Below are 21778 nucleotides of genomic sequence, written 5' to 3' on the forward strand. Positions count from 1 at the left end.
TTTTACCCAGAAGGTTAATGAAAAGATGCATATGTACACACGTGATATAAAACAGGGTTTCTTAACCTTTTTTATATAATGGACCCCTTTGAAAGTCTAGTGAAGCCTGTGGACTCTTCAGAATCATATTTTTAAATGCATAAAATAAAATGCATAGGATTACAAATAGAACCAATTGTACTGAAATACAATTTTCAAAATATTTTTTATTTTATTTTAATAATATTTAATAATAAATAAAAATATTTTAAGGTTAAGAACTCCTTATCAAAAACTATGCAAATATATTTTGAGACAATGAAATTGGTATGTTTGCTTCTTCATCAGTGCCCTGATTATGACTTATGCCAAAGACTTTCTGGACAAAGACAACATAGTCTTACAGGATTCATATATATGCGAGAACAGTGGGATCCTGAAGTTATTGAGAGTCGTAGAAGGAAGAAGAAAGATGTCCACAAAGAAAAAGAAGGAAAAGGAGAAGAGGAGGAAGAAGAAGTAGAAGAGGAAGAAGAGGAGGTAATAACCCAATTGGCTAGCACAATGTATTTTCTAATTTATGTTATACTAAAGAACAATAGTTTGGATAATAGAATGCATTCATATATATTTATTTTGAGAAAAATTATTCTTTTCTCTGGTTTCTAATTCTTTTGCTGGTGTCTAATGGAAATGAAAATTTAATTAGCCAAGAAAAGTATAGAAGCACAGAATCTAGGACCTCCTAGGCAGCTAAGTGGCTTAGTAAAAAGAGTGTTAGACCTAGAATCAGAAATATGAGTTTCATATCTGGCCTCAGACAGTTACTAGCTGTGGGTAAGTCACCCAATCTTTGTCTGCCTCGGTTTCCTCATCTGTAAAATGGGATTGTAATAGCACCTATCTCCGAAGGTTGTTGTGAGGGTCAAATGAGATAATATTTCTAAAGTCCATTACAAACTTTAAAGCCCTATATAGATGCTAGCTTATTATTATTAGCAATCTAGTTCGACTTTCCGCCAAATGCTAGACTTTTCTTTGCAATATTTTTGGCTGGGGGGTTATTTTGAGCAGAGGGTCTTTCCCTATAATTCTCACCTAATGACTCAGTTCTGCCCTCCAGAGAGACAGGATAAGCCCAGTAGCTCTTCTTTATGACAAGCCTTGAAGTGTTTGAAGAGAACCACAATATCTCCTCTTGTTAAAAGCATCCCCAGTTCCTTTTGTATGACATGATCTTTATCCATGCTTCTTTCTCTTGACCACCCTATTCTTGATATTTTAGTTTATCAGTGTTCCTCTTTAAAATGTGATATACCAATACTCCAGAGGATCTGCAATCTCACCCATGTGGGTATCTTCCCAAGTAATGCAGATCACAGTTAATTACTTCCTGACCATTCCATGTAACTCTCCTCCATGCCTTCCCATAAATTCACCATGATTTACTGTCTGTCCAATGGGATGGGGGCTTTCTTAGTTACTTGATATAGTAAGAGTACCAATTGATCGCATGACCATTTCATCTTCTTTTTAAATCATCATTTCTTTGATGACAGCCTTTATACTACTTTTGCATAATTCCTTGTTTATAATTTGTTGCGACCTGTCAGGCCCACCATGTAACTCTTCATCAAACTTTATGTGATCTCCATTACCCTTTAATCACTTGAGTACTTTGGTAACTGTAGCTTCTCATGACTCAGAGCCATAAAATGTCATCAGAAAAAAAAATAATAATATTAAAAAGATGAATCTGAACAAGTTTAACTCCAAAGGAGAGATCATAGAATTACAGAATTTGAGTTAGAAGAGGCTTCTGTGGCCATCTGGTCCAATTCATACAGGAAAAGGAATCTCCACTACAACATCCCCAACAAGTGGTTGACTATTCTCTGTACGGAGACTCATAAGGAGAACATGACCTTTCATGACTCCTCTCCTCTTTCTTAGCAGAAGTGGAGGAAAATCTTTGAAAAACTGTGAAAAAATGGGAATTCTAGGGCAAGTAAATGTAATGTTGCACTGATTTTCTAAAAAAAAAAAAAAGAAGGGAATGGAGTCTGTAACCCCACTGTAGGCCAGATATGATCTATACCTAAGTTTTGTCTGGTACAGGGCTTCTTAAACTTTTTCCACTTGGGACTCCTTTTGTGTTTTGGCAGTGTTCATTGGCATTGTGTGGCATGATGGCATGCATAGTGCAAAGTGTGCATGCTGTGTGTTCAGAACCAAGGCTGCAGTGAAGCTGTGAGATATAACATGGGCAAGCACTTCCAGAAACACCTCGAATTCATCATGGATTTTATTTTTAATTGATTTTTATTGTTGCACATTCAGAAACCTTTTACCGTTACCAGATTTTTCTCAACCCCATATGGGTCTCAACCCAGATGCTTTCTAAAGGATTCAGGTGGAGGCAATAAGCAATAATTCACCCTTTGTGGTTGATCACTCAGAACTGAACCTAGTCTATGTGAGTCTTAAGTCTTGAAGGACCCTGCTACATACATGCAGCATTTCATATTTGTGTTCATGCCAGGTCCTACTGATGAATTATAATAGCCTGCATTTCTAGAATGCTATATGATATATACAAAGCCCTTTCCTCATATCTCTGTAACAAAGACAATATAAGTATTATCTCCATTTTAGAGAAAAGGAAATGGCCTGTGAAATGATTTGCATAAAGTCACATAAGAATTGTTTTGTCTTTTAAATAATATTTTCCTCAATTTCATATAAAAACAATTTTAACATTCTTTTTTTTAAGTTTTGAGTTCCAAATTCTATCCTTCCCTCCCTGAGGGAGTAAGCAATCTCATAGGTTATACATGTGCAATCATGTAAAGCATTTCCATATTAGTCATTTTGTGACATAATTTGTATAAAATCACATTAATTATTAAGTGTAACATCGGGCCTTTTACAAAAGAATATATTTGCTTCAAAAGTATAATTGAAAATATACAACCTTATTCCCCTCCACAAGAAGGAGGCATAGTCTTTCCCCACTCTACTACTTCATTCTCTGGGGATGGGAAGAGGATTAGGTTCACAGTTTCTATAGAACATAGTCTCAGTTCCAAGTCCAAGTTCCAAGCTCAGGCACAAATTCCAAGCCTGCTGGCTTCTCAGAGTTTCCACATGAAGAAGACTTGGCTATTTGCAAAATCCCACCTCCAATCCTTGGCTTCAGGGTCTCCGTGGCCCAAACTCACAGGTCGTCTGGGGATAACCTCTGGCACAGGAAGAGAAACAAACACTATCAGAACAATTTCTTGGAGATGGGGTAAACAATTGGCAAGAAGAGAAGGCAAGTCCTTCCCTTCTCAGCAGTTCAGTTCACAGGGTCCATGCTGGGCCCAGTAGATAGGAATGAAGCAGTGTAGTATAGCTGAAAAAGGACTAGCCCTATTAAGAGATGACCCAAGGTTCAAATTCTTTCTCTAGGATTTACATCTTCGTGGACCAGTCACTTCACAGATCAAATGCTCTCTAAAGGCCCCATAAGCAAGCTCTAAATCCTATGAATCAATAACTAGTTGAGGGAAAGAATCTTTATAAGAAGGTCTTTAGGGGCAGCCAGGTAGCACAGCGAGTAAGAGCACCAGTGTCAGGATGACCTGGGGGATGGAATCTGGGCTCAGACACTTAACACCCACCCAGAAACTCCTGGCCGTGTAACCTTGAGCAAGTTACTTAACCCCAATTGCTTTAAAAAAAAAAAAAAAGGTCTTTAAAATTGCTACCTCTAAAGTCACCATATTTGCCAAAATAATAAAAAAATTATATTGCAAAAAAGGTATTGCAGATTTCTGCAATAGTGTGTTTAAACATTAAGGAATTTCAGGGAAATGTCATATTGTAGTTTTATAAATCACTTTTTCTCAATAGTTTGACTTAAAGAAACTACTGAGACTTTTTTTCCCTTTAAGATGTTCATAGCAGAGATGCAAATGGTGGCAGAAATTTTTCGTCATTTAGTACAGAGACCTGAAGATTTTACAGAAAATGTTGAAAAAAGTATTCACCATTATAGGGATGAAATGCTACGCCTTCTAGAGGTAAGACAAAATATTTTGTAATGCCATCCCAACTAAATTACTAAAAAATTATCTTACTGAGTTAGAAAAAAATAATAATGAAGTTCATTTGGACAAACAAAAGGTCAAGAACTTCAAAGAAACCAAGGGGGAAAAGGAAAGGAAGTAGATTTAGTAGTGAGAGAGCATTGTTGATGTGTAAAAGGGATAATTTTGATTATTTTAAATTAAAATTTTCTTGTATAAATAAAACCTATGCAGCCAAGACTAGAAGAACTCAAGAAATTGGGAGAGAAAAGCTTTCATAGGCAATCTTTCAGATAGGTTGGAATATTACTGTGGTAGAGGAAATGATGAGCTGGTTGATTTAGGAAAAACAAAGAAAGATTTGAACTTATGAAGGAAGATGCTATCCACCTTCAGAGAAACAGCTGACAAGTGGAAATAAGCATAGTATGGTCTTACATATATATTATTAGTATATATGTGTACATGTATGTATGTTTACAGGTATCTGTATATGTATAGATATGTATGTATATGTATAGAAAGCAATACATATGTATATAAAGCTTAATTATACCCTTCTTTGGGGTGAGGAAATAAATTTTAAAATTCCCAGCAGAAAACAGAAGAAAACATACAAGGAAGCAAAGAAAAGCTAGGCAGCTTTGAAAACAATGTGTATTATTTATTATATAGGTTTTCTTGAAATGGAAATTTATTATTTTATATTGAATCTTCTCTTATATTCTGCTGTGTAAATGGTAGTGTTTTCTATTTCTTTTCTTGTTTTGTATTTAAGTTCAAAATGAGTTTTAAAATTTACAAAAACACATTTTGTGGAAAATTGAGGATAGCACTGAAAACTAGGAATATTATCATCTGTGTGTTTAATCACTGTGTATAAAACTTCCATTATTAAATTAGGCTTCTTAGTGCCTGTTTATTTTGTTTATTACTATGTTGATAGAAAACAAATTGCTCTATACTTTCCCACAGCTCCAAATCTGGCTTTCACAATATTTTTATATTCAGTTGGTCCTCATTATCTTACTATTAAGTTGTCTTTTGTTCCAGACCTGTGATTTCTTTTTTTAATTTATTTTATTTCTTACATTTTAAGTTCTGAGCTGTATTCCTCCCTCCCTCCGCATCCCATACTAGAGAAGACCACCAGTTGCCACAGATTTATAAATATGTGTAAAACCACTCTATGCATACTTCTATTAATCAGCTCTTTCTCTGGAAGTGGATAGCATTTTCCTTCATAAGTCCTTTGTAGTTGATTTCAATTAAATAATATTCAAAGTAACTTGGTTCACAAATATTCTTTGAACAATATTGCTGTGATTTCTTAATTTTAGGGATCCCTTACTCCAAAACAACTATAGTTCTTTGAAATGGTCTTTCAGTTTCCTGAGAAACTTGACAGGTTAAATAAGTTAGGACCATATAACTAGTTATGTGTCAGATGTAATGTCTGAACCCACATCATCTTGATTCTGAGACTGAATGACTACTACTTCACAATTCTTCACTACAGATTTTCATAGGGAAGCCAAAGTCACTATCACCCAAAAGTATTCACTAATTAACTGATAATTTCTGAAATTACTCCTCAGTAAGATCTCACCCCCTGCTTAACACTAATACTGTATCTATCTCTAGACATTTTTTCTCTTGGGGTCAATTTCTTTGTCATTCAGTCTCTAACTAATTGTTCATGGGCCACTTCAAAAGAAAGTTATCTTTATTTTAAATGGTTAACAATGGACCTTAGGGAAAGTGATGAAACCTTTCAATGTTTTTGCAGCAATGATCCCTTTTATGAATATGCTGTAAAAGTCAAGAGTGAGGTAAATGCAAATTTTTGTCAGAAATGTTAAGTCAAAAGCCTCCATTAACATGTCAGTCTTAGTTTCTTCTAAGAATTTGCTTATAGTTGTAATTGAAACATAAATTTATTTAATTCAAGAGCAACTTGTTTTCATAATTTTATTTATTTATTTCAAGGTAAAAGTCCAATCAAATCTTTTTCCCTTCACTGTTTACCATGGAATCTTGATTCACATTAAATGTATTTACTTTAACCAGTTCATATTTTTCTTGGAAGCTTTTGATGCAGGAGTCCTGACTTTGTTGTCTTCCTCCCGTTCCATGCTTTGATCCTTTTTGTCCCCAAAAAAAGGATCCTATGGTCTGTGCTTCCTCTGCTTGCTCATATTGCCAGCCAATTACTTGATTTTGAGCTCTTTGCCATGGTAGAACTCTGCTTCCAGATTGCAGAGAGCTTTGTCCCAAACTTTCTGGGGTTTTCGCAACTGCCAGAGCTATTAGGAGGGTACCCTCTCTGCAGCCCCCACAAGCTCTGGCACACTGGCCACACACCCCAGGACCACAATCCAGATCCAAGCAGGTTAAAGCAAGAGTGATCACCCTCTGAATGGTTGTTTGGTGACCTTACAATCTACAGGCCAGGACCTCTAGAGGCAGCCATGCAGCTTCAGCTGCAGCCACCATACCTCCACCACCTCTTGCCCCAGGGACAGGGACTGGACCACACTCTTCTCCACACAGTTCCAACAGAGTTCTCGACTGACCTTTTACTTTCTTTTTGGTGTTTATGGGTTGAGAAGTATGGAAACTGCCAAAGCTGCTAGTGATTCACTCTCTTGAAGCCTGCTTTGGCCAAGGCTGGTGAAGGCCACCCTGGGGCCAGAACTGCGTGGTTCACTTGGGACTGCACTTGGCTCCCAGCCCAGTGCAATTGTCCCTTCCTGTCGGCCTGCCAGGCTGCCTTCAGTGGGAGATTTGTTTCTCTCTGTCACTTTGTGGGTACTGTAGCTCTAAAATTTGTTTAGAGTCATTTTTTTCACATTTATTGGGAGTGGTGGGAGTCAGAGCTGCATGGAATTGAATTTACTTTAAGTACCCTTTTCCATTGCCAATTAAATTCTATAAAATTGTCAAAGATATTTCATTTGTTTGGTGACTACTCTATAATAAACTAATACAGTACTTATTCATTCTGATTCTCTTTTAGGAATATACATAATAAGTCAGAATTAGGATATATCCTATTAGTCTTCTGATAGGAGAAAAAATATCTCAGCTCTGCACAAGTTAGCCAAGATTTTTTGCAGAACTCAGGCATTCTTAATTTTATGGTCCTGAAAATAAAATTTTCAATACAAAAATTGAAAAAATTGAATTTTTATAAAGCAAGTTATATGTTCAGTGCAGTGGGGGAAGATCATTCTATGGTGACCATCTAATTTATGGAATTACCAAAACAGATAAACTAATGTAAGTTTTTTTAAACCTAATTAATTTCTTCAAACAGTTGGGCAAATATTTAAATTTCTTCAAATCAATATATTCTGTGGATGACAATCCGAATTAGTATTAACATCCTTCTAATCTAACTAAAACCAATTGTCCAGTTCCTTCCTGCTCCTTAAAACATAAACCAACAGGGTCTTGACCTTCCTGGAAAACACAGTGATGAGATACTGATGACAACTGAACCTATATGAGCAGATGAAATTACCAAGTGAAACAGTACAGAGAGAGAAGAAAAGAGGACCCAGGACAGAGCCTTGGGGGGGCTCCCAATTAAGCATGACCTGAATAAAGATCCAGCAAAGACAGAAAAGGAGTGGGCAGACAGGTATGAAGAGAACCAGGAGAGAGCAAGCAGTGTCATGAAAACCTAGAGAGAAGACAGTATTAAGGAAAAGAAGGTGATCAACAGTGTCAAAGATCAAGAAGAATAAGGATTGATAAAGGGCTATGAAATTTGAAAAATTAAGAGACTGTTGGTAATTTTGCAAAAACAGTTTCAGTTTAATGATTTAATGAAAACCAGATTATGAAGAATTTAGAAGTGAGAGGAAAGTATGAATGACCTTCCGAAGGAGTTATCCAAGAAGAGTGGAGAGATATAGAATGGTGGCTAGAGGAGATGGTTGGATCGACTCAGGGTTTGTTTATTTGTTTGTTTGTTTGATTTTTGAGAGACAAAAGCATCTCAATAAGGAGAGATTGAAGACTAGAAAGAGTGAGTGTTGATAGAGGAGGAAATCTGCTAGAGAAGACAGGAGGAGATGTGATCAAGGGTGAATGTTGAAAGGGTTGCCTGGGCAAGGAGAAAGTCTACCTCTTCATGAGGGAGAGGGGGGAAGAAGGAGATGGTGGCAGAAGATATATGAATGGTGTTAGATGAGAAGGGAAGAAATAACTATTCATAAATGGCCTCTTTTGTGTGAAGTACAAGGCAAGCTGCAGTATCAGATATGGGGAGGAATACTTAGAGGGGCTGAAGCAGAAATGAAAATGTTTGGAACAGCCATTGTGGTAAGATTGATTAGAGGGGTTTAAAAGGATTGGACCTTTGCAACAAATCTTTATCCTTGTGAATATGATTTAGATGCATTTCATAATTATGCATATGTCATTATATTATAATATTTAATCCACCTTGAGAATACCTGGGTTCAAGTTTCAATTTGTGCTATTTTGATCATCCTTGATCTTTTTTTTTTTACACGTAGGAAGTGATGGCTGACCATGATTCTCAGTTTCTTATTGAACTAGATGGAAATAAAACTGCAGACGAGCTCCATAAGGTAACTAGAGGGTTCATAAAGAATAAATATTTTGCATTTGAAAAAAATAAATGAAAAGTTGAGTAGCTTATAGTTATTTTTCCTAAGTGCTAAAAGAAGTCATTGAAGCTAATAGTTTTAGGAAGAGTGGATCTGTTTAGATTTTTAAGATTAATTGAATATTGCTATTTCTCCATAATTTTAAAAAGCTTGAAGTACTTGAAAATAAGTGAGTTTTAGAGAGTCAAAAAGATCAACCATATTTCATATTTATATTATCAGCAACATTTCACCTGATAACTTTGCAGTCCATTGATAAGAGAAATTGTTTCAAAAGTACTATGTGGAATTCTCTATAGTTGATTGTGGGGATTGATATTACTAACAAGGCGCTCCCTGGAGAAAAAAAAATAGAACAGTAAGCAGTTATATTGAAGTGTTAGTAAGAGGGGATGCTGAACTTCCTCTGAGTCAATGTCCTTTTGCTAGACTTTCTTGCTATGGTAGCACCTCCTCTTCCCTCCTCCCAACTCATATTCACACTAGCAAGTTGGTTTCCAAGAGAGGTGACTGCTCTTCTGTATTTCCGTTCACTAGTCATTTGTTTGGGACTATTATTTGTCTGTATGGTATGTATAACATTCTTTTTTTTTATTTTGAGTTCTGAATTCTATCCCTACCTCCTATCCTTCCCCCACCTATTGTGAAGGCAAGAAATGTGATATCAATTATACACATAAAATCAAAAAGTATTTCCATATTAGCCAATTTGTAAAAAAAAAAAAAAACAGCAATAAAATGGAGAAAATGTATCTCAGAAGACAACAGTATGCTTTCCATTAATAATTATCCAGTCCTGGGGAAGCGAAGCCAAGATGGCAAAGTAAAAGCAAGAACTTGCTTGAGCTTTTCCCCCCCAAATCCTTCCAAATACCTATAAAAATGACTCTAAGCAAACTTTAGAGTCATCGAACCCACAAAATGACAGAATGAAATATCTCCAGCTGAAGACAGCCTAGCAGGCCAACAGGAAGGATCTATCACACTGGTTGAGAGTATAGAGCAGTCCCGTGTGGGCTGCACTGGCACAGACCCAGCCAGAGCAGACCCAGGGGATTGAATCACTGGCAGCTGTGGCAGTTTTCAACCCACAAATGCCGAAGACAAAGTTAAAGGTCAGTGGGGAAACTGTTGGACCTGGATAAGAGAAGAGCATAGTCCAGTCCCAACCCCTGGATGGTGGAGGTGACGGTGGTGGTGGTGGCAGGGGCAGTAGCAACAGCAACAACAGCAGCAGCAACTGCTGCTTCTTGAGCTCCAGGCCCATAGATAGTGGAAGGAATGAAGCAACTGATCAGAGGGCAATTGTTCTTGCTTTACCCTGCTTGGATCTGGGTCACAGACTTGGGTGGCAGTCCTGAGGTGAGGAGGAGCACTGGTGTGGCAGAGCTTGTGGTGGCTGTGGATAGGGAATCCTTCTCACAGTGTCTGAGGCAGAAAAGAGTGCCTGTGGTAATCACAGACCAGAGAACAAGCAGGGGGAGGAGTAAACACAAGGGGGAGGGGGAGGGTTAGTAAACACTTCTCCTTTGATTATATCACCTTAGAAGAACTAAAAATTCACAGGTGCCTAGAAGTAGCACTGACAACAGCTGCACAAAACCCCAGAAATTTGGGACACAGAACTCTCCACTCTGGAAGCAGAGTTCTACTGTGGCAAAGAGCTCAAAGGGCAGGTAATTGGCTGGGGAAATGAGCAAACAGAGGGGGAAAAATCAGACTATATAATTTTTCTTTGGTGACAAAGAAGATCAAAACATAGAGCCAGAAGAAGACAACAAAGTCAAAACTCCTGCATCAAAAGCCTCCCAGAAAAACATGAATTGGTCACAGGCCATAGAGGAGCTCAAAAAGGATTTTGAAAATCGAGAGAAGTAGAGAAAAATTGGGAAAATAAATGAGAGTGATGCAAGAAAATCATGAAAAATAAGTCAATGGTTTTCTAAAGAAGACCAAAAAATTCTGAAGAAAAAAACAGACTAACTCAAATGGCAAAAAAAAAAAAAAAAAGACCCAAAAGCCAATGAGGAAAAGAATGCCTTAAAAATCAGAATTGACCAAATGGAAAAGGAGGTCCAAAAGCTCACTGAGGAAAATAATTGCTTAAGAATTAGAATAGAGAGGGGTGGCCAGGTGGCTCAGCGAGTAAGAGCACCGGCTCCAGTGTCAGGATGACCTGGGGATCAAATCTGGGCTCATATACTCAGCACCACACCCAGAAATAACTGGCTGTGTAACCTTGAGCAAGTTACTTAACTCCGATTGCTTAAAAAAAAAAAAGAATTAGAATAGAGTAAACGGAAGCTAATGACTTTATAAGAAAACAGAATATTATAAAACAGATCCAAAAAATTTAAAAAAAATAGAAGACAATGTGAAATATCTCATCAGAAAAACAACTGACCTGGAAAATAGATCCAGGAGATATAATTTATCTTATTTTTTTTAATTCAAGCAGTCAGGGTTAAGTAACTTGCTCAAGGTTACACAGCCAGTTATTTCTGGGTGGGTGCCAAGTATCTGAGCCTGGGATTCGATCCAGGTCATCCTGACACTGGAGCCGGTGATCTTACTCGCTGAGCCACCTAGCCGCTCCTCAGGAGATATAATTTAGAAATTAAATTTTTAAATTAAAAAAAAAGCTACCTGAAAACACGATTTAAAAAAAGAGCCTTGAAATCATCCTTCAAGAAATTATTGAGGAAAACTGCCCTGATATTTTAGAACCAGAGGGGAAAAAAGAAAATGAAAGAATCCACTGATCACCTCTTGAGAAAGATCCCAAAAAGAAAACTCCTGGAAATATTATAGACAAATTCCAGAGTTCCCAGGTCAAGGAGAAAATATTACCAGCAGTCAGGAAGAAACAATTTGAGTATTGTGGATATACAATCAGGATAACACAAGATCAGCTTCTACATTAAAGGATCAGAGGGTTTGGGATATGACATTCCAGAAGTCAAAGGAGCTAGGATTAAAACAAAGAATCACCTGTCCAGGAAAACTGAGTATAATACTTCAGGGGAAAATATGGTCATTCAATGAAATAGAGGACTTTCAAGCATTCTTGATGAAAAGACCAGAGCTGAACAGAAAATTTGACTTTCAAATATAAGAATCAAGAGAAGCGTGAAAAGGTAAACAGGAAAGAGAAATCATAAGGAACTTATTAAAGATAAAGGGTTTACATTCCTACATGGAAAGATGATATTTGTAACTCATGAGACTTTTCTTAGTAATAGGATAGTTGAAGGGAATATGTGTATATGTGTGTATGGGTATGAGTATATATATATATATATATATATATATATATATATATATATATATATATATATATATGTATGTATGTGTATTTGTGTATATGTATGTATATGTGTGTATATGTATATATGGACAGAGGGCACAGGGTAAATTGAATATGAAGGGATGATATCTAAAAAATAAAATTAAAAGGTGAGAGGAATATATTGGGAGAAGAAGAAAGGGAGAGATAGAATAGGGTAAATTATCTCAAATAAAAGGCAAGAGAAAGCATTTACAATGGAGGGAAGAAGAGGGAGGTGAAAGGAAATGAGTCAACCTTACTCTCATTGGATTTGGCGTAAGGAGGGAATAACATACACATTCAATTGGGTATCTTACTCTACATGAAAAGAGAGGGGAAGGGAATAAGAAGAAGGATGATGGAAGGGAAATCAGATTGGGGGAGGGTATAGTCAGAAGCAAACACTTTTGAAAAAGGACAGGGTTAAAGGAGAAAATAGGATAAATGGGGGGCAGGATAGGATGGAGGGAAATTTAGTCTTTCACAGTATGACTACTATGGAAATATTTTACATAACTATACACGTATAACTTATATTGAATTGATTGTCTTCTCAATAGAGAATCTGGAACTCAAAGTTTTAAAAAACTGTTTTTACATGCAGCTGGAAAATAAAATATACAAGCAATGGGGCATAGAAATTCATTTTCTCCTAAATATTAAATTATGTAAATTGAACAAAAGATTTTACAAAGTTTATCACTGCTTGATGCAGTTTAGGGGTGATGGGGACCCCCAAAATGTCAGGGTACAGGGCAGCATCACTTGGAATGAATTCACACACTCAAATCATCTTCCAGTCAAGTGGCAAAGTTTATTGTGACCATAGAAGCAGATGCAGTTCCTTAGGGAACTTGCAACTTAATGGGGGTCATATTAAAGCTTAAATGTAAAAGGGGCAGTGAAAAGAATGCCAAGTAAGCTGATTAGGTGAAGCAGGGCAGGATTAGGGAGTGGTCAGTATATGCAAGTAGTCTGAGTGCTAAGCTTCTGGGATGGATGGGAAAACTCTGAGAGTCAACAGAGATATATTTGTTGAAGGGACAAGATAGAAGGGTTGTCAGAACATGGTCTTTGGGAATCTGGTGCCTAGGAAAGAGTCCTTGGGCCAGCACCCTGCACTGACAGCTTTTATCTGAGGAATTACAGAATCAACTCTGTCTGGGCCTCTATAGCAGCAAGCACCCCAGAGTCCCCAGGGTTGCTGCCACCACAGGTTCTTAGATCTGCTTTGTTAAAGGAAAGCAACTCAAAATGGGTTAACTGGCTTACTTTAATCAGTCAAATATGTATCGTTTACCTAGTTCAGGGGAAAAAGGTCAGCACCCCGAACTTCAGATTATACAGATAGAATTATCAAGACAGAGAAACAGATCAAGTAGACAGTTTCCAAACTGTCCAACCATTACATCCATACCAAATAAACATCTGGGTTTAAAAACATCTGGGTTTTTCAAAGCCGGGGAACTCTCAACAACGGCTTCCCAGAGTTTCATCAAATCACAGAATACTTCTCAAAGAAGCCCCCAAAAAAGCTACACATCAGGGCTTATATAGCCTTCTCCTGGCTCAGAGAATGTAACAAACTTATTGACCCACTGGCCAATCAAAAAGTATCTACTGAAAAACAAGCCTCCCACCCCAGGCTCCAGGTACACTTTAGCCTAGGGGCAGGGAAGATCTTTAAAATTTACATTCCCATTACAGCCTCTTAACAAAGAGAGAATTTTCTCACAGGGGCTTACTGAGATTAGGGGTGCTGCCAGAGGTATGGTCTTTGCTTTTGGGGGTCCAGTTCCCACCACCCTATCATGCTTACTGTATTAGTGCTCAAAATGGATTTAGAACCTAGGGTTGACTGAAAGCCCTCTTGCCTCTCCCCCTCTGGTGAGACATTAAATAAATTTTATTGGTACTTGTTTGAGATACTCAGCTCCACACCAAAAGCTACTGAAAGAACACAGTAGCATTCTAGCTGAAAAGAAAGGTCATTGTAACCCCCAGGCAAGCCTAAGGTAGGAAGTGGTGGAAATGCAGGTGGCCCATTGTAGAATGAGCCCCACAGACCAACTCATCCAGCAGAGATGCTCTACAAAGGGAGGACCGAGTCCAGCAACCTAGTGACCTGCCAACCTTCTCCCAGTGAAGAACAAGTATGGTTAAGCAGAGTCACCAACTCCCTGCCCTGAAGAAAACTCTCTGAAAAAAAGAATATGATTTAATATTTTCTTTCAGTTATTTTTCTGATCTTCCATGAATTTTTCTTTTTTTATAAATTATTCCATGAGGAAAAAAACTCACAACTGTTCTATAACATTCTATAAATTTTAAATTTACAAGACTAAAGCTAATAAGGAACTATACTTCTTTATTTATGAAATATTTCAAATAACATGTAGTCCTTTGTTCTTTAATTTTAGTCAGTAATAGACAGATTTGATTGCCTTGGACTGAAAAGGGCAGCGGTTATAACCAGACTTCAGAGTTCTGAGGAAGAACTATCAGAGGCCATGGATAACGTAAGATGTATTCAACTAATTTAACACACACACACACACACACACATATATATATATATATTTAATTTCAGTTACATTTTGTGTTTTTATTTACATAATTTTCTATTTTAAAGGGACATGTTTCAGGCCATATTTTAAAAAGTAGACTCACAAAAATGTATTATTTTATAAAACTTCTTTCCCTAAAATATGGCATTTTACTATGCCCCTTACAAATAAATAACACACAATATAATTTTTATTAAGTCAACAGGAACTTGTCAATTAAGCACTTGTTGTTCAGTCATTTCAGTCATGTCAAACTCTTCATGACTCTGGGGTTTTCTTGGCAGAGATACTGGAGTGGTTTGCTGTTTCCTTCTCTAGCTCATTTTACAGATGAGGAAACTGAGGCAAACAGAATTCAGTGACTTGCCCAGGGTCACACAGCTAGTTAGTTCCTGAGGCCAGCTTTCAACTCAGGAAGATGAGTCTTCCTAACTTTCTGTCTGGCACTCTATCCACTGTTCCCCCTAGCTAGATTCTGTGCTAATTGCTGGTACTACAAAGGCAAAAACAGTTCCTACTCTCAAGGAGCTCACATTCTAATAGGAAAAACAACATGCAAATAATCATGAACATATGAGAAAGACACGCAATAAACTGGAGCTAGTTTCAGAGAGAAGATTAGCACTGGGAAAGCCTTCTTGAAAAAAGGTAGGATTTTAGTGGAGACCTGAAGGAGGCCAAGATAGCCAGGAAGTAGAGATAAAGAGAGAGAGAATTCCAGGAATGGGAGGTGAAAATGCACTGAATCAGAAGCTGGCTCCTCTTGTGTGAGGGACATCAAAAAGACTGGAATCACTGGATCTTTTATGAAGGGGAATAATATATAAGAAGAATGGAAAGATAGGAAGGGGCCAAGTTACAAAAGGCTAAAGCCAAAGAGAGGATTTTAACTTTTGATCCTGGAGATAAAAGGGAACCACTAAAGTTTATTGAATAGGGGAGGTGACATGTTCAGACCTGACCTTTAAGAAGCTCACTTCGGGAGCTAAGTGAAGGTTGGACTGGAGTGAGGAGAGATTTGAATCATGGAGACCAACCAGAAGGCTATTGAAATACTACAAGCAATTGATGAGGAGGGCCTGGACCAGGGAGGCAGCAATGTCAGAGGAGCAAAGAGGAGTGATGGAAGTTGGCAACAGATTTGATGTGAGTGGAGGGATGGGAGATGAGAGAGTGAAGGGTTGAGGATGATGCCTCGGTTTCTAGTCTGGATGACTGATGATGGTAGCCTCAAAGAATGATGGCCTCAGGGAGGAAAGTTAGGGAAAGGAGAGTGTTTGGGGGAAAAGATGGTGAGTTCTATTTTGGTCATGTTGATTTTGAGGTATCTTATTAGACATCCAGTTCATTATATCCAGTAGGCAGTCAGAGATGTGAGACTGGAAGTTAAGAGAGCTGGAAGTTTGAATTAATAAATCTGAGAATCGTCTACTTCTTTATAATAAATGAATTCTCTGGGGCCTGTGACATCAACAAGCAAAATAGTACTGAGGGAGAAGAGAATGGAGGGAGAAGAAACAGAGGCCTGGGGGATACCCACAGTTAACAAGCATGATGTACAGGAAGATATTAAAAATGCGCTTTGATATCATTGAATAAAAAAACTGGAGTAAAATTAAAATTTAATGAATACGTAATAAATTATAAAAATTTATTCATCGTTAATGTATTCATTGAGAGGCCACCAGATTGCTGAGTGGATAAACTTTTAGACTTGGAGTCAGGAAGACCTGAGTTCAAATCTTGTCTCAAACACCTTTTCAGTTCTATGATTTTAGGCAGGCCATTTAACCCCATCAACCTCATTTCAAAAGAGAGAACAGCCTGTTTTTGGCCATGGGATACAAACTCTGTGCACTCTAAAGGCATTGCTGAAAAAGTCTGTAAAAATGGAGTACCTACCCCACAAGGTTGTTGTGAGGAACAAATGAGATGATGATGATAATGATGATAACATTTATAGTATTTATATAGTGCTTTAAGATTTACAAAGTGCTTTAAATATGGTGCTGAGTATTACTAGCACTTATTAAAATAAAAATATTAGCAGGTTTTTTTAACATAGCTGTCCCTGTTTCCATCTTCTGTACATGTCTTTTTATTCATTCGAATAATATTTTTCCCAATTACATGTAAAAAACAATTTTAATATTCATTTTTAAAATTTTTGAGAGCCATATTCCCCTTTATCCCCTCCACACTGATTGAGACAGCAAGCAATTTGATATAGTTTATACATTATACATGTCTTTTTAAAATCCAAATTGATCAGTAAATCCCCTGCATATTGACATCAGACTCTTTAAATACTCCCCCATCCTTTTCCATTCATTGTAGTTGTTTCTTCAAAGTATCATTTTTGAGATCTTCCCATCGCTGACAACTTGACGTGAAGAATTTTAGAGTCTAGGAATCCTAAACTTATTCAATTTCACTGAACTACCACATAAAACTATTTTGCTCCTATTTATCCATCATGTCCTTTTTGAATAAGGAATATTTTCCAGAACCATATTATAATCATGGATCCCATTCCATCTCAAGTTCCAGTGGGGTCAACTGTGCTACCTTAAACAAGTTAGGATTTTTAATTCACTTTGCTTATTATTCATACTTTGTGAATTTATATATAGACATCTGAGGTCGTGGATGTTGTTACTCTCCATTCTCAGATTTTATTTCTTGTGAAATACTACTGCTGTTCTTCCTGATTGTAGCTACACTCTATGGTATCTACTTTGTTAAATATGCATAGTCAGTTTTCTCTAGGACCCCTCCTTTTCCAGTTCAAAGTGGTTTTTTTTATTAGATTAAAACTCCAGGCAATTATATTTTTACCAACCCTTGTTAAGTGTTCTTCATCTCTGGCATCATTCCTATATTTTAAGCTGTGATTCAGAAATTCTAACTCCATTCTCTGACACCAGCTAATCACTTCCCAAATTTACCTTTCCTTCCAAAGTTCCTGCTTTTAATCAGCAAAAGGGTTGAAAACACCATCTTTACCTATATTGGGTCATTAGTTTCTTATCCACTATTTCACAATCTTTAGCAATGCTTTCTCATTTCCTTCCAGTAACATTTTATGTCCCACGAGAGTCACCAGAAGTAGGTTAGTGGCTACAAACTTTCAAAAGTCTAGGAAGATTCTTTGTCACATCCCATATAAATTTCTTTGGAAGATGAAGGCAGCTAGGTGGTGCTCTGAACAGAGCACTGGCCCTGAAGTCAGGAGGACCTGAGTTCAAATCTGGCCTCAGACAGTTAACACTTACTAGCCGTGTGGTCTTGGGCAAGTCACTTAACCCCAATTGCCCTCCAAAAAAGCAAACAAAAAACATAAATTTCTTGGAAAGAAAACAGATTTCTTGTTAAAAGGTGGCACCAACCATTATACTTACCAGATGATATCTTGGTCACAGCACCTATGATTGATTCTACATCATTATCTCTTGACGGTCAGGCAGCTGATTTCTATCATAGAGTCCAGCTTCTTTTCTTCCCTTCCTCATCTTTATTATGTTCTTCTACCTCCATCCTCCTGATATAGGTCATTTCCTTCTACCTGCCTCATTAGATCTTTTTTTCCTTCCTTTTTTTAAATCCTAAATTCCTTTTCCTACCTCTTTTCAAACAACATTGAATTTTCCTTGAAAACCTGTGTAGTGGGGAGGCAACTGGATCATACAGTGGATAGAAAGCTAGGCTTAGAATATGACCCTGGGCAAGACTTTACCTTTAAATGGGGATAATAAAAGCACCTACATCCCAAGGATCAGATGAGTTAATATTTATAAAGTACATAGCAAAGTGCCTGTCATATAGTAGGCACTTAATAAGTTACATATTCCCTTCTCCTCCTTTCTGGAGCCTTTTCATTCCCCTATTCTAAAGATCAGCCCGTTGTCTTTGACTATGGCAGACAAACTTTATGCACCCCAAGCATATCACTGAAAAAGTTGCTTTGCCTCCATACTTGCTGGAAATGAGATCATCATGTTTTGGTCATTCTTACTGGAATCTTTCATGACCAGTTTCCAATGTAGCCTTTGACAGCCAACCAAGTACTGGCCATGACTGTTTACTTCAATGGGGACCAAGTTGCTAGGGGAGGAAAAGAAGGAATCTTTTTTTTTTCCTTGTAAAAGTCTTTCTGCCTATTCTCATAAGAGGAGGTTAGCTTGCTCAGCGGATTGGTCCAACATGAATAGCAGCCAAGTACAACTTATGTATGTGGTGGTTTGGTTCTTTGAGAAGATGGAAAGAGGTATCATTCTGAAGTATCTGGGTTCATACCCTGCCTTTAATATGTACTACTTTGTGTGACTTTGGGCAAGTCTGTAGAATTGGGGGTTGGACTAGATTCCTCTGAGGAATCTTTCAGCCATAGCTCTGTGATACTATGAGAAGGTATCTAGTTAAAAACAATTATCTGCTTTTTTTGTACCTCAACCTATTCTGTTCATGGACTTGATATATTTTATGCCATTTTTTAGCCATCACCCATACTGCCTATTTGTACCAACCATGCACCTCTTCATCAGTGGTATCAAACTGGGCAACATATTGACTTGGAAATCACAAATTAATATGATCTCTATTGTATTTTTATTTACTTTCTTAAATATTTCACAATACATTTTAATCTACTTTGGAGAGACCCTGCCTATGAGTTTACACCTCTGCTCTATACCTTACCTTTTGGATCACTTGAAATTTTCATTACAGCCATATAACATCATTGAGAAAATATTGAGAAGTTGTGATTTTGTGACAGGAAGCATCTTGAGATCATGGAAAGTATTATGCAGTTTCCCCTAATGTATTCTATCCCAATCTTTTCCTTCTATTCAATTCTGAACCAAGATCATTGATCATCTACAATACCTACCCTATCCAAGAGAGACCTATGGGTTTAACTGCATGCCTTTGCAGAGAAAGTCCTACTCTAATACTTTATCATAGCACCATTCCTTCCCAACAGTCATTGGTCAGGGACTATTTGTCCTGCTACTTATTACTCCTCAAGATTCATGGGGCTTTCCATCTGACCTGCTGCTTTGCCTAGTGGACCCTAAATACCACTGGGCTTTTCCATGTGCCATGAAGCTGAAGTTTCCTCTATGTCTCCTCTAGTCAGAATGTCAACTTCATGAGAGCTGGTGATGTTTTATTTTTCCTATTTGTATTCCCAGTGTATGGAACATAATACACATTTGATAAATGTTTTTTTTTCTAATTCCTAGCCCCTTTCTATTGCTGTAGTCTTCTTATACCTTATTCTCTACCATGTATTCTGAACCACTGACACCTGGCTTTCTGTCTGTTTCATGAACCAGATATTCCATTTCTCATGGGGCAGCTGGGTAGCACAGTGGATAGGGTATTAGGCTGGGAACTAAGATGACTTATCTTCCCAAGTTCAAATCCAGCCTCAGATACTTACTAGCTGTGTTATCCCTGTTAGCCTCAGTTTCCTCATCTGTAAAATGAGCTGGAGAAGGAAACGGTAAACCACTTCAGTACTTTTGCCAAGAAGACCACAAATGGGGTCATGAAGAGTCAGACATGACTGAAATGACTGAACAACAACATTCCATCTCTCAGCTCTGGGCATTTTCTCTGGCTGTCACCCATGCCTAGAACATTCTCTCTCCTTTACTCTGACTGTTGACTTCCCTGGCTCCCTGTAAGTCCCCACTAAAATCCCATCTTTTACAGGAAGTCTTTCCCAACCCCTCTTACCTCTAGTGGCTTCCTCTGCGAATTATTTCCTATTTATCCTGTTGTAATGTAATACCAAAAGAAGGCAACTTCCCAGGTTCAAAATACCAGCATAGGTGCTCTCTATTTTATTCAGTAACAAACCAAGAACAGAGAAGATCAAAACATGACATCATTCCAAATACAGCATTTACTAAGTGTGATTAAATAATCTCCAAGTACTACCCCACCCCAGGACCTTCCAATCATTCAATCAATCACAAAGTCTCTGTTCTAAATACTTCTCCACCCCTAGGCTATACCTTAATTAAGTCCACCACAAAGCCCCTCTTCTCAAATGGAGATTAGTTTTCAAACATAAGGTCAAAAGTTCCCCACCCCTGGATCACAATTGAATCTACCCCAGAGTTACATCAAGTTTAAACACAGCACTTAATACCCAAATGGAGCTCTTTTCTTCATCTTGACATGAGGCAAGTTCTCAGCAATCTTAGTTCCTGGGGAGACAAGGCTTAGCAAAGCCACAAGATACATTGCCAGTCCCTTCATGAATTTATCCTCTGTCTGTAGAACAGTCCTAGAACCCCTGAACACATTAGCAAAGCCCTCTCCCAGGATTTCTGTAAACATACAACAAGAAAATCCTTCTTCAGGGCTTCTGAACCAACAGAAAGGCTCCCAGACCCCTGCAACAACAGCACTGTCCCTCACCAGTGGACAGTATTCACTCTGTCTGCAGGACAGTCTCCAGACCCCTGCAACAACAGTACTGTCCCTCACCAGTGGACAGTATTCACTCTCTGTCTGCAGGACAGTCGCAGGCCTTCTTAGCGAACAGCCAGGTTCCAGGACTTCTTCAACAAAAGGACAGTCTTTCACCAGTGGACAAATCTGGCAAAATAACATCAAAACAGACAGACAAAGTACCAGCAAAACAGCCATGTCTCCTCAGTCCTTGGCAGCTCAGGGGGCAGGTCTCAAAAGTCCAGGGCAATTCAAAGCGGCCACCAGCAATTCTCTTAGTCTCTCTCTCTCCACGAGGTGCTGCTACCAAAAAGATCTTCCGCCTCTCTCTAGTGTCTCTCCAAATCTACGTCACCAGCTCCTCCCAGTTCAGGACTTTCTTTTCACATCAAAAAGTCCATCCCACAGGTGGGATTAACAAGCTCTGGGTTTTAATACAATCAATTTGAAAACCAAGCCCAATACAGGGGAATCTCCACATTCCATTACTATCACACCTGTATATAACTTGCTTTGCATGTTGTCTTCGCCATTAGACTCTAAGCTCCTTGGGGGCAGAAAGAGTCTTTTGCCACTGTTTATATTCCCAGCACTTAGCACAATGCCTTGACACATAGTAGGTATTTACTAAATGTTAACTGATTGATTGAATCCCATTCCATTCTGTTCAGATAGCATAAGTCTGAGGTCTTTCAACATTCTAGTTACCTTCCAACCAGA

General features: G+C 37.9%; 1 protein-coding gene across 1 annotated transcript in view; it reads left to right on the top strand.

Moving 5' to 3' along the window:
* The window catches only part of AK9 (adenylate kinase 9), a 145225-nt gene that overhangs the window by 17773 nt on the left and 105674 nt on the right, over positions 1–21778 (top strand). The window contains exons 6-9 of the mRNA XM_069077073.1: positions 328–519; positions 3918–4046; positions 8582–8656; positions 14444–14542. Coding sequence (XP_068933174.1) covers positions 328–519; positions 3918–4046; positions 8582–8656; positions 14444–14542 — 495 coding nt within the window. The remainder of the gene's footprint in view (positions 1–327; positions 520–3917; positions 4047–8581; positions 8657–14443; positions 14543–21778) is intronic.

The sequence above is a fragment of the Petaurus breviceps genome, unplaced genomic scaffold (assembly GCF_028583685.1).
Source record: "Petaurus breviceps papuanus isolate PSGF00001 unplaced genomic scaffold, PetGlider_PUasm1.0 90977, whole genome shotgun sequence".
NCBI classification, from domain to species: domain Eukaryota; kingdom Metazoa; phylum Chordata; class Mammalia; order Diprotodontia; family Petauridae; genus Petaurus; species Petaurus breviceps.